Genomic DNA, 16,094 nt, shown 5'->3' with positions numbered 1-16,094 from the left:
TGCCCCCCTGGCCGCGGCCTCCCTTCCACCCGCGGGGGTTTTGTTTTGCCTCAAATGGCCTCCCTTTTGTGCCCCTTCCCCGGGAATAGATGGATGAGTTGTGTGTTTTCCTTGGAATCGTGGTGTTTCTCGCTGGGAGTGTCCGAGGCCCGTTGGAGGGGCCTTGGAGCCACCTGGGCTATGGAAGGTGTCCCTGCCCATGACAGGGGTGGAACTGGATGAGCTTTAAGGTCCCTTCCAATCTAAACCATCCCTGGGTTGTTACTGCTCAGCTTCTCCTTGAGCCTGGGACTGGAGGGTTTTCCAGAAGTTCTCTAATTTGCCAGCCTTTCCAATGCAGGATTGACATTGCTGCTGATATGCGTTTGTCTAATCTGTTTTTAACCCTCTCCAATGTTCATAATTTCACAACGTTTTTCGGCAGTTTATTCCTTTTTCCTCTTCCATCCATGTCCTTTGCATTTTTCTTGGCTTCCTCCAGCTTCCTGAGCGAGAATTGGAGCTTTATCTTTGTTTTTCACTTCTTGTCAGTTCTGCACTTTGTCTCTTGATGGTATTTGGAGATGTAAATTTAAAGTTTTGAAGCAAGCCACCAGAGTTTGCTCTGTATCTAAAATCTTGTTACGAAGGAAGGGTGGGAGTGTGGAATGTTGTTTTTCCATGCAGCCAGAGGCAGCAGAACAGCATCTGGGGTATCACCTGCTTTGTTTTGATGTTTATGTCCCAGACTTGGGGATTACATAAGGAGCAGAACAGGGTAACAAAGCAGATTTACTGCTTGCCCAAAGCAAACAACTGGTTCCTTGTTATCCACACACCTGATTTGAGGGCTAGGTTATCTCCATGATTAATTTTGGACCTGCAGAGGTTGATCTGCCTCTGTCATTTTGGGAATGAAGTTTCCAGCTGGCTATTTCCCTGGAAGGTGTAGCTGGAATGGCGTGAGATTGGCAGCTGCTGTCAGATCAGTGCCACTCCCAAAGCAGTGCTAATTTTTTTTTTTCCACTGCTGCTTGAAAGTAATTTTTCTCTTCTCTTGTAGTTGGGAAGACCTCCCTGATCACCAGGTTTATGTATGACAGTTTTGACAATACATACCAGGTATGTGATAGTATTTATTTGCTTTTTAAATATATATATATATATATATATGCATAAATCTATTCCCTGCTGTTCAGATGGATGCCTGGGAGACCATTTCTTTGTGAGATGTCAGTTCAAGATCAGATGAGAGGTTAAAATGTGCCGTGAAATGGAGATGAAGCTTCATGATTAAATGAAAGCATCCAGTGTGATGTCAGGAAGCACCGTGTCCAGAAAGGCAGCAAGGTTTACATCCCCTTTGGATGGGTGATAGATCCCCTTTGGATGTGGGGTAGATCCCCTTTGGACGTGGGATAGATCCAGTGAGAAACCTTGAGGAAAATGGGGAGAACATTGTTTTATGGGAAGATGACAGTCAGGATTTCTGGTGATGGATATGGGAGCCTCAGGAGACGAGGAATGAATAAAATGCCAACATCCTCTGACATTCTTGGTGTCTGTTATCTTTAGAGCTTCCATTTAAGTTGGAATAGTTGAGTCTGGAGTGTGTAGATGGATCTGCCAGAAGTCAGCTTGGTATACTTTGTCTCTCAATTTTTTTATTCCTATTTTTTGACTGAAGGACTAAAGATAGGAAAAGCCAGGGAAGTCTTGGCAGGCAAAGAGGGGGTAGGGATGAAGAGGCTGCAGATGAAAAGCAGAAGATGTGTAAGAGGCCTGAAGATTTTGGGAAGAATTAATTGCATCAAAGGCACTCAGAAATATTTCAGGGGAATATCAAATATCTGTAAAGCAGATGAGGTTGGGGCTTCCTCTTTTAATTCAGCCTGAAAGAGTTACTGGTTTAGATTGGGGTGATTTGAAGTTGAGGACAAGTCATTCACTGGAACTGAATCCTCTTGTGCTTCCTGTGTTTTTTCTTTTCCTGTGCTTCCATTCTTTTCCTGACTCTTGTAAGATGCTCTCATAGATTTATTTATTGCTTACTGTAGCTGTTATAAACCATGGCCTGGGTGGAAAATAGACCTCCCAGAAATAAATTCTCCCTCCCAAAACCGACTGTGTTGCTCTTTTCCAATTATCCAGTGGTCCACGTTCTGCTGGAACCCTCCCAGCACAAGCCGTGTGTGTTAAGAGTGGGGATAATCTACCTAAAACGCTCAAATCTGTTACATCAGGAGCTCTCTCCTCTTTCCTGGGGTTCTGATGGGCTGGGACAGCTCCTTGACTGAAGTGCCTGGGAGTGCACCTAACTGAGTGCATTATTTTAAATGTCTTTGTGCTGCAATTGCTGGAGCAATGGGAATGGGAGTGGATGCAGACCTGCCAGGGAAATGAAGCTGCTGAGTGTCACTGGAAGCACATGCTGAAGTGGAAAGGCCTGGATAAACGTGGCTCTTTAGCTTTCAGTTGCCCATATTTTATAGATCTCGTTTATTCTACCTTTTGGGTATTTCTAACAAGATAATTCTTACCAGACTGAATTGGGGCAGGCTAGAAGGAGCTGCCAGCTCAGGTATGATCTGTGTGGAGATACAGGAATGTCTGAGGTTAAAATCCAGACTCTGAGGTTCTTGTGGAGCTGAGAAGTGTTGAAGAACGCTGTGAAATGCAGCTGGTGCAGATCCCCAGATTGCTTTGGTTTTATCACCTCAATTGAAGGCGATTGAAGGCAAATCACTTCACCAGGTTCACAAGAAGTTTGTGAACATTTCTGAAAATTTGTGCAGAAAGATGGGGATGCTGGAAGGCAAGTCACAGCTCCTAATGCTTTTCCTCTTTCCAGGCAACCATTGGAATTGATTTCCTGTCCAAAACAATGTACCTGGAGGACCGCACGGTGAGTGGGGTGGGAGTGGGATGGCTGGGAGGGCTCTTCCCCCTGGCCCTTCCTCCAGCAGCTGCTGCAATCCCCCAGCAGCCACCTGAGAGCCAGCCTTGCTTGAATCCCATCACTGGTACAAGATCTGATACCCCTATGAGGAAGTCAAAGTCTTCCATGGAAAACTGGTGCCAGATAATTGCCATTTCCCAGGGATCGTGCTGCCTGTTGTGTGTACCTGCTTTATAGGTGTGGGTTGCTCCCAGAATTTGCAACTCTGCCTCTGGGGTTGTCAGGATACAAAGGGCTGAGCAGACCTCAGGTACCACAGAATATTCTGAGCTGGAAGGGACCCACATGGATCATCCAGTGCAGGTCCTGAAGCCAATAAAAAGCCAAGGAGTTGGTGTTCCGAGTAATAACACAGCTCTGACCTACTGCAATAAAGCAATTTAGGATTTAGCCTGCATGAGATTCCTGTTTGCACAGAGACTCCTCATTCCCTTCTCCTGGATTTCCTCTCAGTATTTGTGGGTTTGCTCATGTTTTGCCAGTATTTGCCTTTTTCCCAGTTTACTGCTGTGTGAGGAGTGTGACAGAGCTGTGGGGAGCAGGGGACGCTCTGTGTGGAGCTTTGGGCCTCCTGCTTCAAAGAAGTCTCTTCCCAGCATGTGTGATGCGTTTCCTGAGAGCTTCTCTGCCATTTTACCAATGATTCACTTTTAGAAAAGCCCTTCCTTAACCTTTGTTTAAGGCAGAGATCCTGGGAATGCTGCTTGACACCTGTGGATGCCTGTGTGCTGTTGTAGCGCTGTGGGTTTCTCATGGTTGTGTAAGTCAGGATGCCATTCACCTGCTGCCCTGCTATCTCCAAAATACCATTTTCCTGCCAATGTTGGAATGCTGTTAGCTTTCCTGATTGTGTAAGTGGTCCACAGAGCCCACAAAGCCTGTTCAAATAACAGAGGTGTGGAGTGTAGATAAGAGGAGGGACAAATACAAGCAAACAAGCTGGGAAAATTCAGACACTGGAATAATTTCTCAGATGTGCTTAATGCTAGATTTTGCAATAGGCTTTGATTTCTGGGCTGGAAATGAGGAATGCTGAGCCTCCAGCTGAGATGTGTGCTTTGGTGGATTTGATGTGGCCTTACAGCAAATAATGCATCCTGAAATTGTACCTGTGCTCCGTCACTCAGCTCTAAACCTGGCTGGGTTGGATGGGCTTGGAGCAACCTGGGGCAGTGGAAGGTGTCCCTGCCCATTGCAGGGGTGGGAATGGGATGAACTTTTAAGATCCAACCCAAACCATTCTGGGATTCCATGAAATACATGTGGAATACATTTGATTCTTCAAAACCATCTCCCAGGAAGGGCAGCTGTGTGACATTCCCAGCACTGGTATGTGTGGCATAAAGTGAGCTGGAGCCACCAGAAGCCCCATGCTCAGTCCTGGCTGTCATGAGCCACATCCATGTGCCAGTTCCCCTCATTCCTGAAAGACCGAGCAGTATTTCCTTCTCTGTGTGTCCGTATCTTCCCAGCCTTGTTGGGTTGCAGGGCAGGAGAAGTCAGCCTGGAGGGTGGTCACTGTTCTGTGTTCCACCACCTCCAGTTTTCCAGTGGGATCATCCGGACCAGGGTGAGGTGGTCCGTAGGGGCAGGAGTCCCACATCTGGCCAGCTGCTCGTGTGGCTGTTCTGGCAGGATCCCTGAGGCCTGCCTGTGCATTTCCCTCATTAGCAGGTGCTGTGAGGAGGGATTGTAGGGCTCTCCTGGTTTCTGGTGTTGGTATGTGTGAGATATTGCCGGGTGTGTGGAGGGAGGGATGTTCCCAGACCTCGGGAAGTGTCGCTGCCTCTTTTCATGTTTCTGTTCCATTTGAACTTTCCTTTTGTTGCCTTAGTTTTGCTTTGCAACTTATTTTTATTTATTTGTTTTTATTTCACTTGAGTTTTGGTTTTGTTCTCCATTTTCCTGCTGTTCCCTTTCCCCTTCCCCTACACTTTTCCATTTCCCAGATCAGGCTGCAGCTGTGGGACACAGCCGGCCAGGAGAGGTTCCTCATTCCCAGCTCCATCCGTGACTCTGCTGTGGCTCTCATTGTCTTTGACATCACAAGTAGGTATCGAGCCCAGGGTCTGCAGGGACCTTGCTTGTAACACATATCTTTACTCTGGAAGTGGTGGTGGTACCTAAAAAGAGCTAAAACAGCTCATTCCCAGGACTGGGAATTCCTGTGTCTGTGCTGGTTGTTGGTAGCCTTTGGAAAGCTTTATGTTTTTCTGTTGTGTTTTTTATTTTTTTAACTTCAAAATTATTAATTTTTTTTTCATTTCTGGGTAATGAGACAGGTTGTACAAGTAACAGCTTCAGGTGCCAAAGCAAAGGAACGTTGTCAGAGTAGATAAAACAGGACAAGACCCTTTTAAACAGAGAAGCCATGGAGTGACTTAGGAGGATTCAAGATTCCCATTTAGTTGGAAAAGAGACCTGGAGATTCATGAGAGAGCTTTGGAAAGAGGAGAGATGCAACAACCACAATTTCTAAAGAACAAACAAGCTTAGAGGGAAATTCTCTGTGACTCTTGACATGAATGTTTTAGTACAAGATAGGAAATCATGAAGAGAATTATTTCATTGTAACTCCTTGCTGTTGATCCCACTTGATCTGGTGGGGGTTTTGTTAATCTCCAGTATCAGGATTTATATAAATTTCAGTAAAGAAAACAGCGCAGGTGGAAAAGCTCTGGCCCAGCTTTATTCTTTTACCAGCAAGTTTTGAGTGAGGACCAGGTGTTTGTTTCACTCTGCTAAGCTGAAGTGCTTAGCAAACAATAGGTTGTGATTTATCCTCACTATTCAGGGCAAATAATTTCCTGGTCTTTCTCCCAGTCCTGAAGCTGGAGAGAATTCTGGGGGAGTTCCTGGTTTGGTGCAAATGATGTCAAACTGGCCTGTGTGGGGAGCACGGAGATGTGCAGGTGGTGGCCTGTGCTGGGGACCCTCCTGGCTGAGGCAGCAGGGCAGAATGCACAGCTTGGCATCATTTTTCCCACTGTACAGGTACAGGATGCTGTTTATCCAGGCAGCTGGCAACATTTTGCCAGTCCAGGCTGTTCTTAACAGCTCCCAGCCATGTCAGAAGTAATTAAGTGACAGCTGATCTCATCATTCTTCAGTTACGGGCTGATCTTTGCAGATAATTTCATTGTTTCACTGCTCTTAGTGACAGAGAGGTTTAAAGTTCTCATGTGTTGCAGAAGGAACATGCTCAGGTACTTCTGGGGGGCACAAGGAAATTGTTTAGTTATTGTTGATGTGCTGGACATCCCAAAAGGCAGGTGGAGAGATCCATGGGGGGAGTCCATACTCAGCTCAGGCCTCTCCTGAAGGTTGTTCCTAAGGGAGGCTGGGCTCATTCCTGGTGTCCCACGGTGGTTATTTATATTTTCCCTTCTAAAATGGGTGCACACAAACCTGGACTTGTAGAAATGCAGCAAACCTGGGTCACCTCAGGAGTGTCTGTGTGGTTCCTGCTCACTGGAGACCTTCCCTCAAAGAGCATCACCCTGCACAAATGACAAATTAAACGAATTACCTGGGCCAGCTCTGTGGTGCTTCTTCCAGTTGCCTTGTGCCTGTGAGTCTGAAGGTTTGGGGTGGTTCAGTCACCACCTGGGCGAATGTTCATGGTGGATATCCCAGTGTAACAGCACTGTCCAGGGAGGGTGTGGTAGCTTGGGAAGTCCAGGAGCTGTCGGGATCAATCTGATCTTCCAGCTCTGCTGTGACACTGCCCAGGTGCTCACAGTTTGTCACCTTGAGTTTCCTGGCATGGAGAAGAGCCCTGACTTCTGCTCCTGTAATCAAACCTGCATTCAAAATGAAGCAAGAGCTAATTGCTTTAACTATAAACCCTAATCTTCCTTAAGCCCCAGAGCATCAGCTCGACATTCCCTGATGTAGATAAGATGATGTTTTGAATCTGGCTGCAGCCCTGTGCTTTATCAGCTTCTCTTCCTCTTCTAAACAAGCAATCATTGGTCCTGGGGAAGTTGCTTTTTCCTTGATGGGCTGCCTCATTAACCAGTGCTCTGCCTCCCTGCTGGGATTTTTCCTGGCTGTAAACTGGGAACCAGTGGCTGCCTCCATAAAACTGTTGGGAGTGAGGAGCAATCCTGTTTTCTGGCACTGTGGGGTGAAGGAAAGGGAGGCACTCCCAGTGCAGAAAGCTTTTTGTTTGGAGCGTTTTGGGAGTTTTTGAGCAGTGCTGGTTCAGCCAGGCAGGTCCCAGACCTTGGAGCTGTCATATATAATAATATATAATAGTATATAATAACAACAGTTTGTGTTGGGGTCAAACTCTACCTGGCCCAGCATCTTTGTGACTCCCGTGCTGCTCTGGAAGGGAGAACCCGATGCCCTTTGCACCACCTGAACCCTGCAGTGTGTAACATTTGCTCTCATTTCTGCTGGGATTTAAGTTACCATTGCTTTAATCTCACATGAAAATCTCCATTGCCATCATCTGGATGCTCCGTGCTGGAGGTTGGATGCCGTTTTCCTGCCTGGTGTCTGTCCTGTGGGGGTTGCCCCAAAAGCTTTGATCAGAGATGCTCCAGGCTACGAGTCCTGTGGAGTTCCCATCCATAATCCTGGGAGATCAGTGCTGTACTGTTGGCTACCCCCAGCAGTGAGGTGGTAGCCAAATCCTAGAGATGTTTGGGAGTAGCAGGATCTCTGGGCAAGCAAAGGAGGGAATTAAAGCCCTTTACAAACAGATCTGGGAAGCAGCTCTGCAGTGGTTGGATTTGGGGCAAGATGACGAAGTCACCTCAGCTGCTGCAGTTGGCTGTGGAAGTGGCCTTTTCCCTAAAGGGTTTTCCTGCTCTCTCTCCTCTCCCTGGTGGGCCGGGCTGGCCCCAGCAGGTCCGGCTGCAGCTCTGGGACACGGCGGGGCAGGAGCGGTTCCGCAGCCTCATCCCCAGCTACATCCGCGACTCCACCATCGCTGTCGTGGTCTATGACATCACAAGTGAGTGTGGCCCTGTGACAGCCCAGGGCAGCGGTGCTCTGCTGTGGCCTTGTTGGAAACACCCCATGTGAGCAGAACTGAGAAGTTACAACCACAAGTTCTGCAAAGATCATTAAAATCAGAAATGTTTTCCCCCCTTCCTTGTTTTTCCGTCTGGGCGGGAAATCATTTATAGGGTGGGGGAGGTTTGGAGAAGCACCTGAGTACAAGTGAAGCATTCTCCCTCTCCTGAAGGAGTTTTATCCTCAGCTTTGCTGTTTCGTTCTTCCCTGCAGACTTGAATTCTTTCCAGCAAACCTCCAAGTGGATCGATGACGTCAGGACAGAGCGAGGCAGTGATGTCATCATCATGTTGGTGGGGAACAAAACCGACCTGGCAGACAAGAGGTAACGGGGCAAACTGGGCCCTGCTGCCCTGCCCAGAGCCACCAGAGGGACTGGGGCCAGTCTGGGCTTGAAACAAGGCTTGGTTTTAAACACAGCATCATTTACTTGTCAGGAAATTCACATTTCTGGTTTCAGCAAAACTTATTCCCTTTTCTCTCCTACAAATAGTTTTAAACTCACCTAAACCCACCTAAAAAAAATTACCTAAGCGGTTCCACAGCATTTTCTCAGTGGGGTATTTTGTCTGATTTTCATTTTCACACTGAGGCAAAGGCTAAAAGCTGCCTGCAAAAGTGAGGAAATCAGCTGATTTTCCCTAATTTCCCTCTCTCTCTCTGCATGTGCAGCTGGAAGTTCATGAGAGTTTCTCCTCGTTAAAATGCAGCACGAACTTTTGTAGGATTGATCTAAAAGTACGAACTTCTCTGGGTATAAATTTCATGTCACACACACAGCACACACTGAGCTTGTGGATGTGTGTGAGGAAGCCAGATCAGCAAAACCCAAACTTCCCCAAGAGACCCAAAAGTTTAATTAGACTCCTAAAATGACACAGACTTAATGTTTTGGGAGGTGCCATAAAATGTTTCGCTTTAAAACTTTTAATTCTCCAGCACTTCAACCAAAATAACCAATGTAATGGGTTCTTAGAAGAGCACAGGCTTTACTTTGTGTTCCTATTTCAAATCCTTCTCTGGATTGTTGATTTAACAATAATTTTGTTGAATATTTTCAGAGATTTTTGTTCCTTAGGAAGGTATCAGGAGCAGTGGAGATAAGGGAAGGTTTTTATTCTAGTGGGTGGTGCCAGAAGCAGTTGGGAAAGGGAAGATGGAGTAAACCAGGCAATTCCAACCCTTCCAGCTGAAACAGCCTCACACACCCCAAAAATGTGGGCTTTGGGTGTCAGGGGATGTGTGAGGGGTTGGAACCACAGGGGATTTTGATCTGATGCGAAGAAAATCACACCTCACAGGGAAACACCTGGATCTCACAGCAAAATAGTCTTAAAATATCAAATCCTTTTCCTTTGGCTGTTCACAAGACTTTCCTGATCAAAGGAGAACAATTTATAGATGAAATTCGTGTTTTCTCAGCAAAATCTTGCACTTTCATTTGAGTGTCATTGTTCACTCTGTTTCTTGGGATGATGGGCAGAGTGATCTGAGTGTTCCATTGTGGGACATTCCCACATTTTAAATTCTAGCCCCAGCTTTACTCCCTCCTGCAGTTGAACATTCCTTCAGGATGTGCTGTGATGTATATTTTCTCCTGTGGTTCTGGTGGTTTTGTGTCCCAACATCCCCTACATCCCTGGCTGTTTGCCATGCAGGTTTTTAGTTTTCATCCCCAGCAGGGAAAGCAGGGATAATTCTACTTGGCTTTTCCCACTTCACTGGGAAGCATTTTGAGGTGTCCTATGCCTTGCACTTTGGAAATATTCCTAAAACTTGGTGCTCAGGGCTTCAGGAATGCAATAAAGTATGTCCAGCTCATTTTGCTTAAGAATTCCATGTGTGATGAACTCATGGTCTGTCTGTGAAATCATTCACAAAAGCAAAATCCAAGATGTTCTCCCTGAGCCAGCTCTGGATTTTGGCCATTGAGCCCTTCCCATGCCCTTCTGGGAGCTGGGAATAACTGCAGCTCCCTGACTGAGTAACCTGGCATTTCTAATTCCTGTCAAAGTCCGGTTTCATGTGAAACTGGAAAGCCCAGTGGGATCATTTCAGCCTTGGAGTGTTTCCTGATGGTGCACAACAGCTGGCCCAGCACTGCTGGAAGAGTTCAAAGTACCAGAAAATGGTCTGAAGCAGCTGCAGCTGAAGTTCGTGCAGCACTGGAAATTCGTATTTTAGGAGGGGAATGTGACAGCATTCCCGGGCTGGCACTTGGAATGATGGGGAAGGGAATATCCGGGTGTCAGGAACAGGAGCTGCCTTGCCTTTCTTTTCAAAGGAAGTTGGATTTGTGTGAGGCTGAAATTCTGGGCCTGTAAGGCTGGACAAAGCCACCACTGGTGTCACAAAGGTGACATTTTTTGAGGCAGAATACAGGGGAGCCATTCATCCTCTGATAAAAGCCGGGGATGAGGCAAGTTCTGAGGCCGAAAAGCAGCACTAAAAATAGCTCTGTTCCTGTTCAGTGCAGCCTGTTGAGTTTTTCATTCCTCTCAATGTTGCTTCAGTTGGTGGCTGGTTTATTTTTTTGTTTGTTTTTCTTCTCCCTGCAGTTTTCTTTCTCTCATTTTTGAACTCTTTTGCTTTGGTTTGGTTTTTGTGCTCTGGGATTTGTTCCCATTGCTGGAGACAGGTTTCTGTTAAGGATGGGGAGGGAAAAGCCCAAGAGCTGGATGTGCTGTGTATTGAGAGCAGTGCTGAAGCAGGATTTAGTGGGACACAGGGTGGTGCTCTGAGGGGCAATTCCAGGTGCTTGTTCCCAAGCTGTTGCACTGTCCCTGCTGCTGGAGCCTTTCTGGAGCCTTTGTGTCACCTCACAACACTCTCTCTGTCGGGTTTGAGAAATTCCCTGTCTCGGTGTGGGGATTTTTCCTTCTGTGGAATGCTGTGGATGAGGCTCAGATGTTCTGCACGAGCTTCATCCTGTGCTGCTCATCTACCACAGCTCCAGGTGTTCCCTGGGGAGCTTCCCTGAGGTGGTTTCACTCTGAGCTGGATTGTGGTGCAGCCTTGAGGGTCCTGAGGTGGGCTGTAGCCTCTTGGAGGGGGAGCAGCCACTCACTCAGAGCCATCTCTAACTCTTCCTCCTGTTCCTTGTGTCTCCGTTTTCCACCTTTTCCAGGCAAATCACCACAGAGGAAGGGGAACAGAGAGCCAAAGAGCTGAATGTGATGTTCATTGAGACCAGTGCAAAGACTGGGTACAATGTCAAACAGGTACATCCATGTGCTGTTCTCCAGCCAGGAATCTGTCCCTCACTGCTTTGGGTCTGCTCCAGGGTGGGGTTTGTGATCCTGCAGGAATTTCCTCCTGTTTAATGCCAACCCCTGTCTTGGTTTGTGTAGTGGAAGCTCCTTTCCTGTTGAGTCAATGATTCCCTGTCAAAGCTAAACCTTGAAAGAAAGGAGAACTCACTCCAGAATGTGCTGAGGGATGGGAAAGGGGAAAAATCGTAGTTTTGTGCAGCCCATCAGCTGGAATTTGGTTTGGTGTGGTCCACAGTCAATGCGCTGTTTGCTGAAATCACTGCTGACATCAGCGGGGAGAATTGTTTCTGCTGATGCATTGGAGTAGAAGTTCCTCCTTCTGTTTGCCAGCCAGAGAATCTTGGAAATCTTAGAAGAGTTGAGGCTGGAAGGGATCTCTGGATATCTTCCCTTCCAACCCTCCTGCTCAGAGCTGACTCCAGCTGAGTTTGGAATATCTCAAAGGATAGGGACTGTCCAGGTGCCAGTGTTTGATCGACCAAACAGCAAAAAAAAACCCTTTACATTTTTGTTTTAAGCAGAATTTCTCAGATTTCTGCTTGTGCCCTTTGTCTCTTGCTTGTGACTCCCATCTCCACTGGTTCAGGGATTGTTCTGGATGTGACAGAGTTTGGAACAAGGACCTGTGAGCCCTGGAGGGAGTTGGGAAACATCCTCAGGAGTTTGCTGCACACCAGCAGCTTGGTGCAACCTCACAGTGGGATTAGGAGGCTTTGGGCTCGGTTTTTGTGGCTGGTCTGGATCAAACCCTCTTTAGTGTTTGATTTTATCTCCTGTTGCCTTCTTTGCCCAGCGGGTGTTTGTGGGGAGAGCTGGGATTTGAAGGCTGCAAACTCCAGCAGCTCGCTGGGACCTTGGTTTCCCAAGGAACACCCTTTGGAGGGGTGGCTGAGGAGCCCCTGCCAAGCTGCCAGGAGGAAAATCCTCAGCAGCAGCGATTGCTCTGGTGTTTGGTGCAGTAGAGTTCAGCAGCCTGGCAGTGTCTGTGCTGTGTGAGGGCAGCAGGATGAGCTCCAAACACTGAGAAATTTTGCAAAGCCATTTTCTGGATTTTCTGGGGATAAATAGCCCTTCCCAGCTCTAGCACAGCCTTGCCAGTGTAACTGCAGCTCCCTGGAACCAGCTCAGGAATGGCTGTTTGGCAGCAGGACCGACCTGAAGGGCTGGGCTGTAAAAGCTCAGTTATTCCACAGGGGAATATTCAGTGCCAGGTGAGTGATCAGAAATCCCCAGGTGCTCACCCTGTGGGCACGAGCAGAGGCTGGACATGGTAAATAGTGTTTAGTGAGTGCAGGAGGGAGTTCCATGGATCCCTGGAAGAATCTTAGTAATTAATTCCATGTTCTCTTCAAGCAGGACCAGGTAAAATAAAACTGTGGGCTTTGTAGGTACTGAACAAGTTCTTTAAAATAAGTTCTTTCAAACCTGTTAAATTTCCTGCATAAAATTCTCATGGCATTTTTGATCACTGCCTGCTGAAGTACCCCCTTAATGACTTTATACAACTCAGACTCCGAGTCCTGCTGTAAAACAATGTTTTTAACAGGAATTTTTTCTGACAAGCCTTGAGCTTCTCTCTTGCTGCTTTCCAGCTTTTCCGCCGTGTGGCTGCTGCCTTACCTGGGATGGACAGCACACCAGAGAAGAGCAAAGAAGACAGTATCCTTGTTTTCCCATGGAATTGGAATTATCTGGTGTTAAGTTGGGCTTACTGACTTTCTTTGGCATATTGTGGGGATGGGTTTTGCAGGGATGTGGCTGAAACAGGACATGGAGCTGTTGGAGTGTGTCCAGAGGAGCCCCAAAATGAGCAGGGGAATGGAGCAGCTCTGCCATGAGGAAAGTCTGGGAGGATTGGGATTGTTCAGGCTGGGGAAGAGAAGCTTTGGGGTGATCTCACTGGGGCCTTCCAGGATGTGAAGGAGCCAACAAGGAGAATGGAAGGGGAATATTTACAGTGGCTTGGAGTGACAGGACAAGGGGGAACGGCTTCCCACTGAGAGGGGGCAGGGTTAGATGGGATATTGGGAAGGAATCCTTCTCTGTGAGGGTTGTGAGGCCCTGGCACAGGGTGCCCAGAGAAGCTGTGGCTGCCCCTGGATCCCTGGAAGTGTCCAAGGCCAGGCTGGATGGGGCTTGGAGCAGCCTGGGATTACGGGAGGTGTCCCTGCCCATGGCAGGGGGTGGCACTGGGTGATCTTTAAGGTCTGTTCCAACCCAGACCATGGTGGGATCGTGTGACCCTGTTTATGGGCTAGATACGAATGTACACAACTAATGGCCAGCACAAGTTCTGCTTTTCCAGTTGATCTGAGGCTGGAATTTGCAGTTTTAGAATGCCAGAGTTTGTTACTCCTTCTGTCCAGTTGGGCTCCATCCTCTGAAAGGTCTCACCATGTCCCTGGCTTTGCAGTTAACCCTGTGCAGGCAGGCCATGGAGAGACACCAACCAACCCTTCCAGATGCTGTTCTGGGTGATTCCTTGACTGTCCCTGCAGTGATTGACATCAAACTAGAGAAGCCCCCCGAGCAGCCAGTCACGGAGAGCGGGTGCTCCTGCTAACAGCCCCTGCCAGCAGCACCCCCGCCCGGCCGGGCTCCCCGGAGAACATCCCGCTCATTGCCACCCCTCTGGGGCTGGAAAACCATTCCTAAGCGAGCGAATCCCTGTGTGCTGGTGGGGAGCAGCCCCGGCCGCCCCTCTCACTGCATGGTTTGAGCCCTGAGTGCAGAATGAGTGTCCTGTCTTTTGAGTTTATTTTTTTATGTTGTAGCACTTTGGCACCACGGTGCCCTTCACACTCTCTCCCTTTCTCTCTCTCTTCCTCCCTTTCTCCCCCTGTTCCCACCTGGAGCCTCCCTGCTCAGATGTATCTTGTGAATGCCATGGAAAAGCTGCCGAGTTAGGGAAGACAAAAATGAAGCTTTGGGGGGTGGGTTTTCCACCTTCCCTCCTGCCTTGCATCCTCCCCCTGCCCTCTCCAGCCCCCTGTCCTGCATCCCCACTTCCTCTGGTGAAAGGCTGCTCCTTAAACCGGTCACTTGGACTTGCCTTTTTGGACTGTGCAGGTTCCCTGTTCCCAGGCTTTGCTTCCCGCAGGGCACACACCCCGTTAGCTCCCTGGTTTCTCCGTTCCTTGGATGATCCTGGCTAACTCTTTCTCACAACTTCCCAGTTTTGCCCCTCGTGTCACACAGGGCCCCGGAAAGCCCCAAACTCTGAGAGCTTTGGCCTTGTTGCTCCCGTTTGTGTGGCAGGAACATCCCAGAGCCTGCTCCTCTCGGCTGGAATTTCTTCCCATCCAGAGGATGTTGGTGAGTGTTGGCTGCAGATGTGGGGGAGGAGGAGGGAGCAGAGGCTTTGCAGCCTGAGGCTGGGTGGGGAGAGATCCTCAGGGATTCTGGAAGCAAACAGTGGCCTGGAATCCATCACTGCGGGGGCAGTACCTGCCCTGGGAGTCATGGATGCTCCCCAGGCTCCTTCCCTGGTCTCCGTTCTCCCATTCCTCCTCACGGAAGCTGCTTCATGTGGAGAAGGAGAGCCACAGCAGAGGGAAGGGCAACATTCCACTCTCATTCCCAGGTTGCTGCTTGCTGGAATCATTCCCATTGCCTCTGCCCTTGGAGCAGATGCTCTGGGATGGGATCAGCAGCTGTTTCACTCCTGGGAGAGTTTTAACCTTTGCCAAAGCTGAGGGGAGCAGTGGCAGGGAATTCCTGTCAAAATGGGTGGAGGATTGGAGGATTGGACGCTGCTGAAGGGAATTCTGCTGTCACTTCCCAACCTTAGAGGTTGGAAATTGCCTCCTCTCCCCCAGCCCCTGCTTTTGCATTAATTGATAGAGCTTTTCAGAGATTTCTTGGGGTTTTGGGTTCACCAGATGTTGGTTTGTCAGTTGGCAGAGAGGAGAATTTCACTGTCCTTTCCCCACCTGGCCTGTGTGACACACAGGATGCTGGGGGTAGGACAGTGACCACGGTGTGACCACGGTTGGGGGTCAGTGACACTCCCCTCCCCTCCCCTCCAGGGTGTCCCTCAGTCCCTGACACCGTGTGGGCACCTGGGGGCGGGAAGGGACAGCCCCGGGCTGGGATGTGGCAGGCCTGGGCTGGCAGCAGGTCACTGAGTGCCCCAGTCCCTTCCTGTCCGGGCGAGCTGGCTGCAGGAGGAAGCTGGGATGTGACTCCCCACTCCCCGCCCCCGTCGGGAAGCTGATCCCATTCCCTGTACATAGCCCATTGTGGGAATTGCTGGTGTCGGTGTCCGTGTCTGTAGAACAGGTGTTGCTGTCCCTCCTCACGGGCAGCTCTGCTGTCCCTTCGTGTTGTTCGAGTCACGGACGGGGCGGGAGGGGGGAGACCCCAGTTCCGGGGCGGGGGGTAATTAGTGGAATCCAATAGTTCCCTTCCCACTGTTTTTCTGGATGTGTTCCTGCCGTGTGTCCGGCCCCGCTGTCCTGTAGCTGTAGCGAGTAAGTGTGACTGTAACTCTGAGTAAGGACTGTGTGACACAGCCACAGTGTATCACTAAATAAATAAAGTTATTTCACCAACACTGCGCTCTCCTGCTGCCACACTGGGGCTGGGGGGCTAAAAGGGGTTTGCTCCGAGCTGTGACATTCCTGGCCTGAGTGGGGATGGAGGAGGAACGGAGGAGGAGGAAGGATGGAGGAGGAGGCATGGAGAAGGAGGAAGAGGAGGAGGGATGGAGAAGGAGGAAGGACAGAGGAGGGAGGAAGAATGGAGAAGGAGGGACGGAGGAGGAGAAAGAGGGAAGAGGGAGGGAGAAAGGATGGAGGAGGGGGAGAAGGGACAGAGGAGAAAGGTCTTTGCTGACATGTTGGAAAATGTGGAAT

The 16,094-nt window shown here is 49.0% G+C and overlaps 1 protein-coding gene across 4 annotated transcripts; it reads left to right on the top strand.

The window, feature by feature from the left end:
• Positions 1-37: 37 nt before the first annotated feature.
• RAB41 (RAB41, member RAS oncogene family) lies at positions 38-15,793 on the top strand. 4 transcript variants are annotated; one of them, XM_017742782.1, is made up of 8 exons: positions 38-1,101; positions 2,831-2,884; positions 4,888-4,987; positions 7,776-7,904; positions 8,180-8,291; positions 11,094-11,187; positions 12,831-12,897; positions 13,737-15,793. In XM_017742782.1, exons 1-8 carry the CDS (start codon positions 1,072-1,074, stop codon positions 13,799-13,801), a joined length of 651 nt encoding a protein of 216 aa, XP_017598271.1. In that variant the 5' UTR covers positions 38-1,071; the 3' UTR covers positions 13,802-15,793. The 4 variants fall into 4 exon arrangements, with proteins under 4 accessions (XP_017598271.1, XP_017598276.1, XP_017598280.1 ...); XM_017742787.1 differs by having other exon boundaries at positions 39-1,101; positions 4,893-4,987; XM_017742791.1 differs by having other exon boundaries at positions 43-1,101; positions 7,799-7,904.
• The last annotated feature ends 301 nt before the right edge of the window (positions 15,794-16,094 follow it).

The sequence above is a fragment of the Corvus brachyrhynchos genome, unplaced genomic scaffold (genome assembly GCF_000691975.1).
Source record: "Corvus brachyrhynchos isolate BGI_N302 unplaced genomic scaffold, ASM69197v1 scaffold220, whole genome shotgun sequence".
Lineage (NCBI taxonomy): Eukaryota > Metazoa > Chordata > Aves > Passeriformes > Corvidae > Corvus > Corvus brachyrhynchos.
Note: the sequence above shows the minus strand (reverse complement) of the source record. Positions and strands in the feature narration are given on the sequence as shown.

Coding starts and splice junctions, on each gene's coding strand:
- RAB41 (XM_017742782.1), top strand. CDS start 1,072: ATGTATGACAGTTTTGACAATACATACCAG. Junction 2,885..4,887: donor TGTACCTGGAGGACCGCACG/GTGAGTGGGGTG, acceptor TCCATTTCCCAG/ATCAGGCTGCAGCTGTGGGA. Junction 4,988..7,775: donor CATTGTCTTTGACATCACAA/GTAGGTATCGAG, acceptor CTCCTCTCCCTG/GTGGGCCGGGCTGGCCCCAG.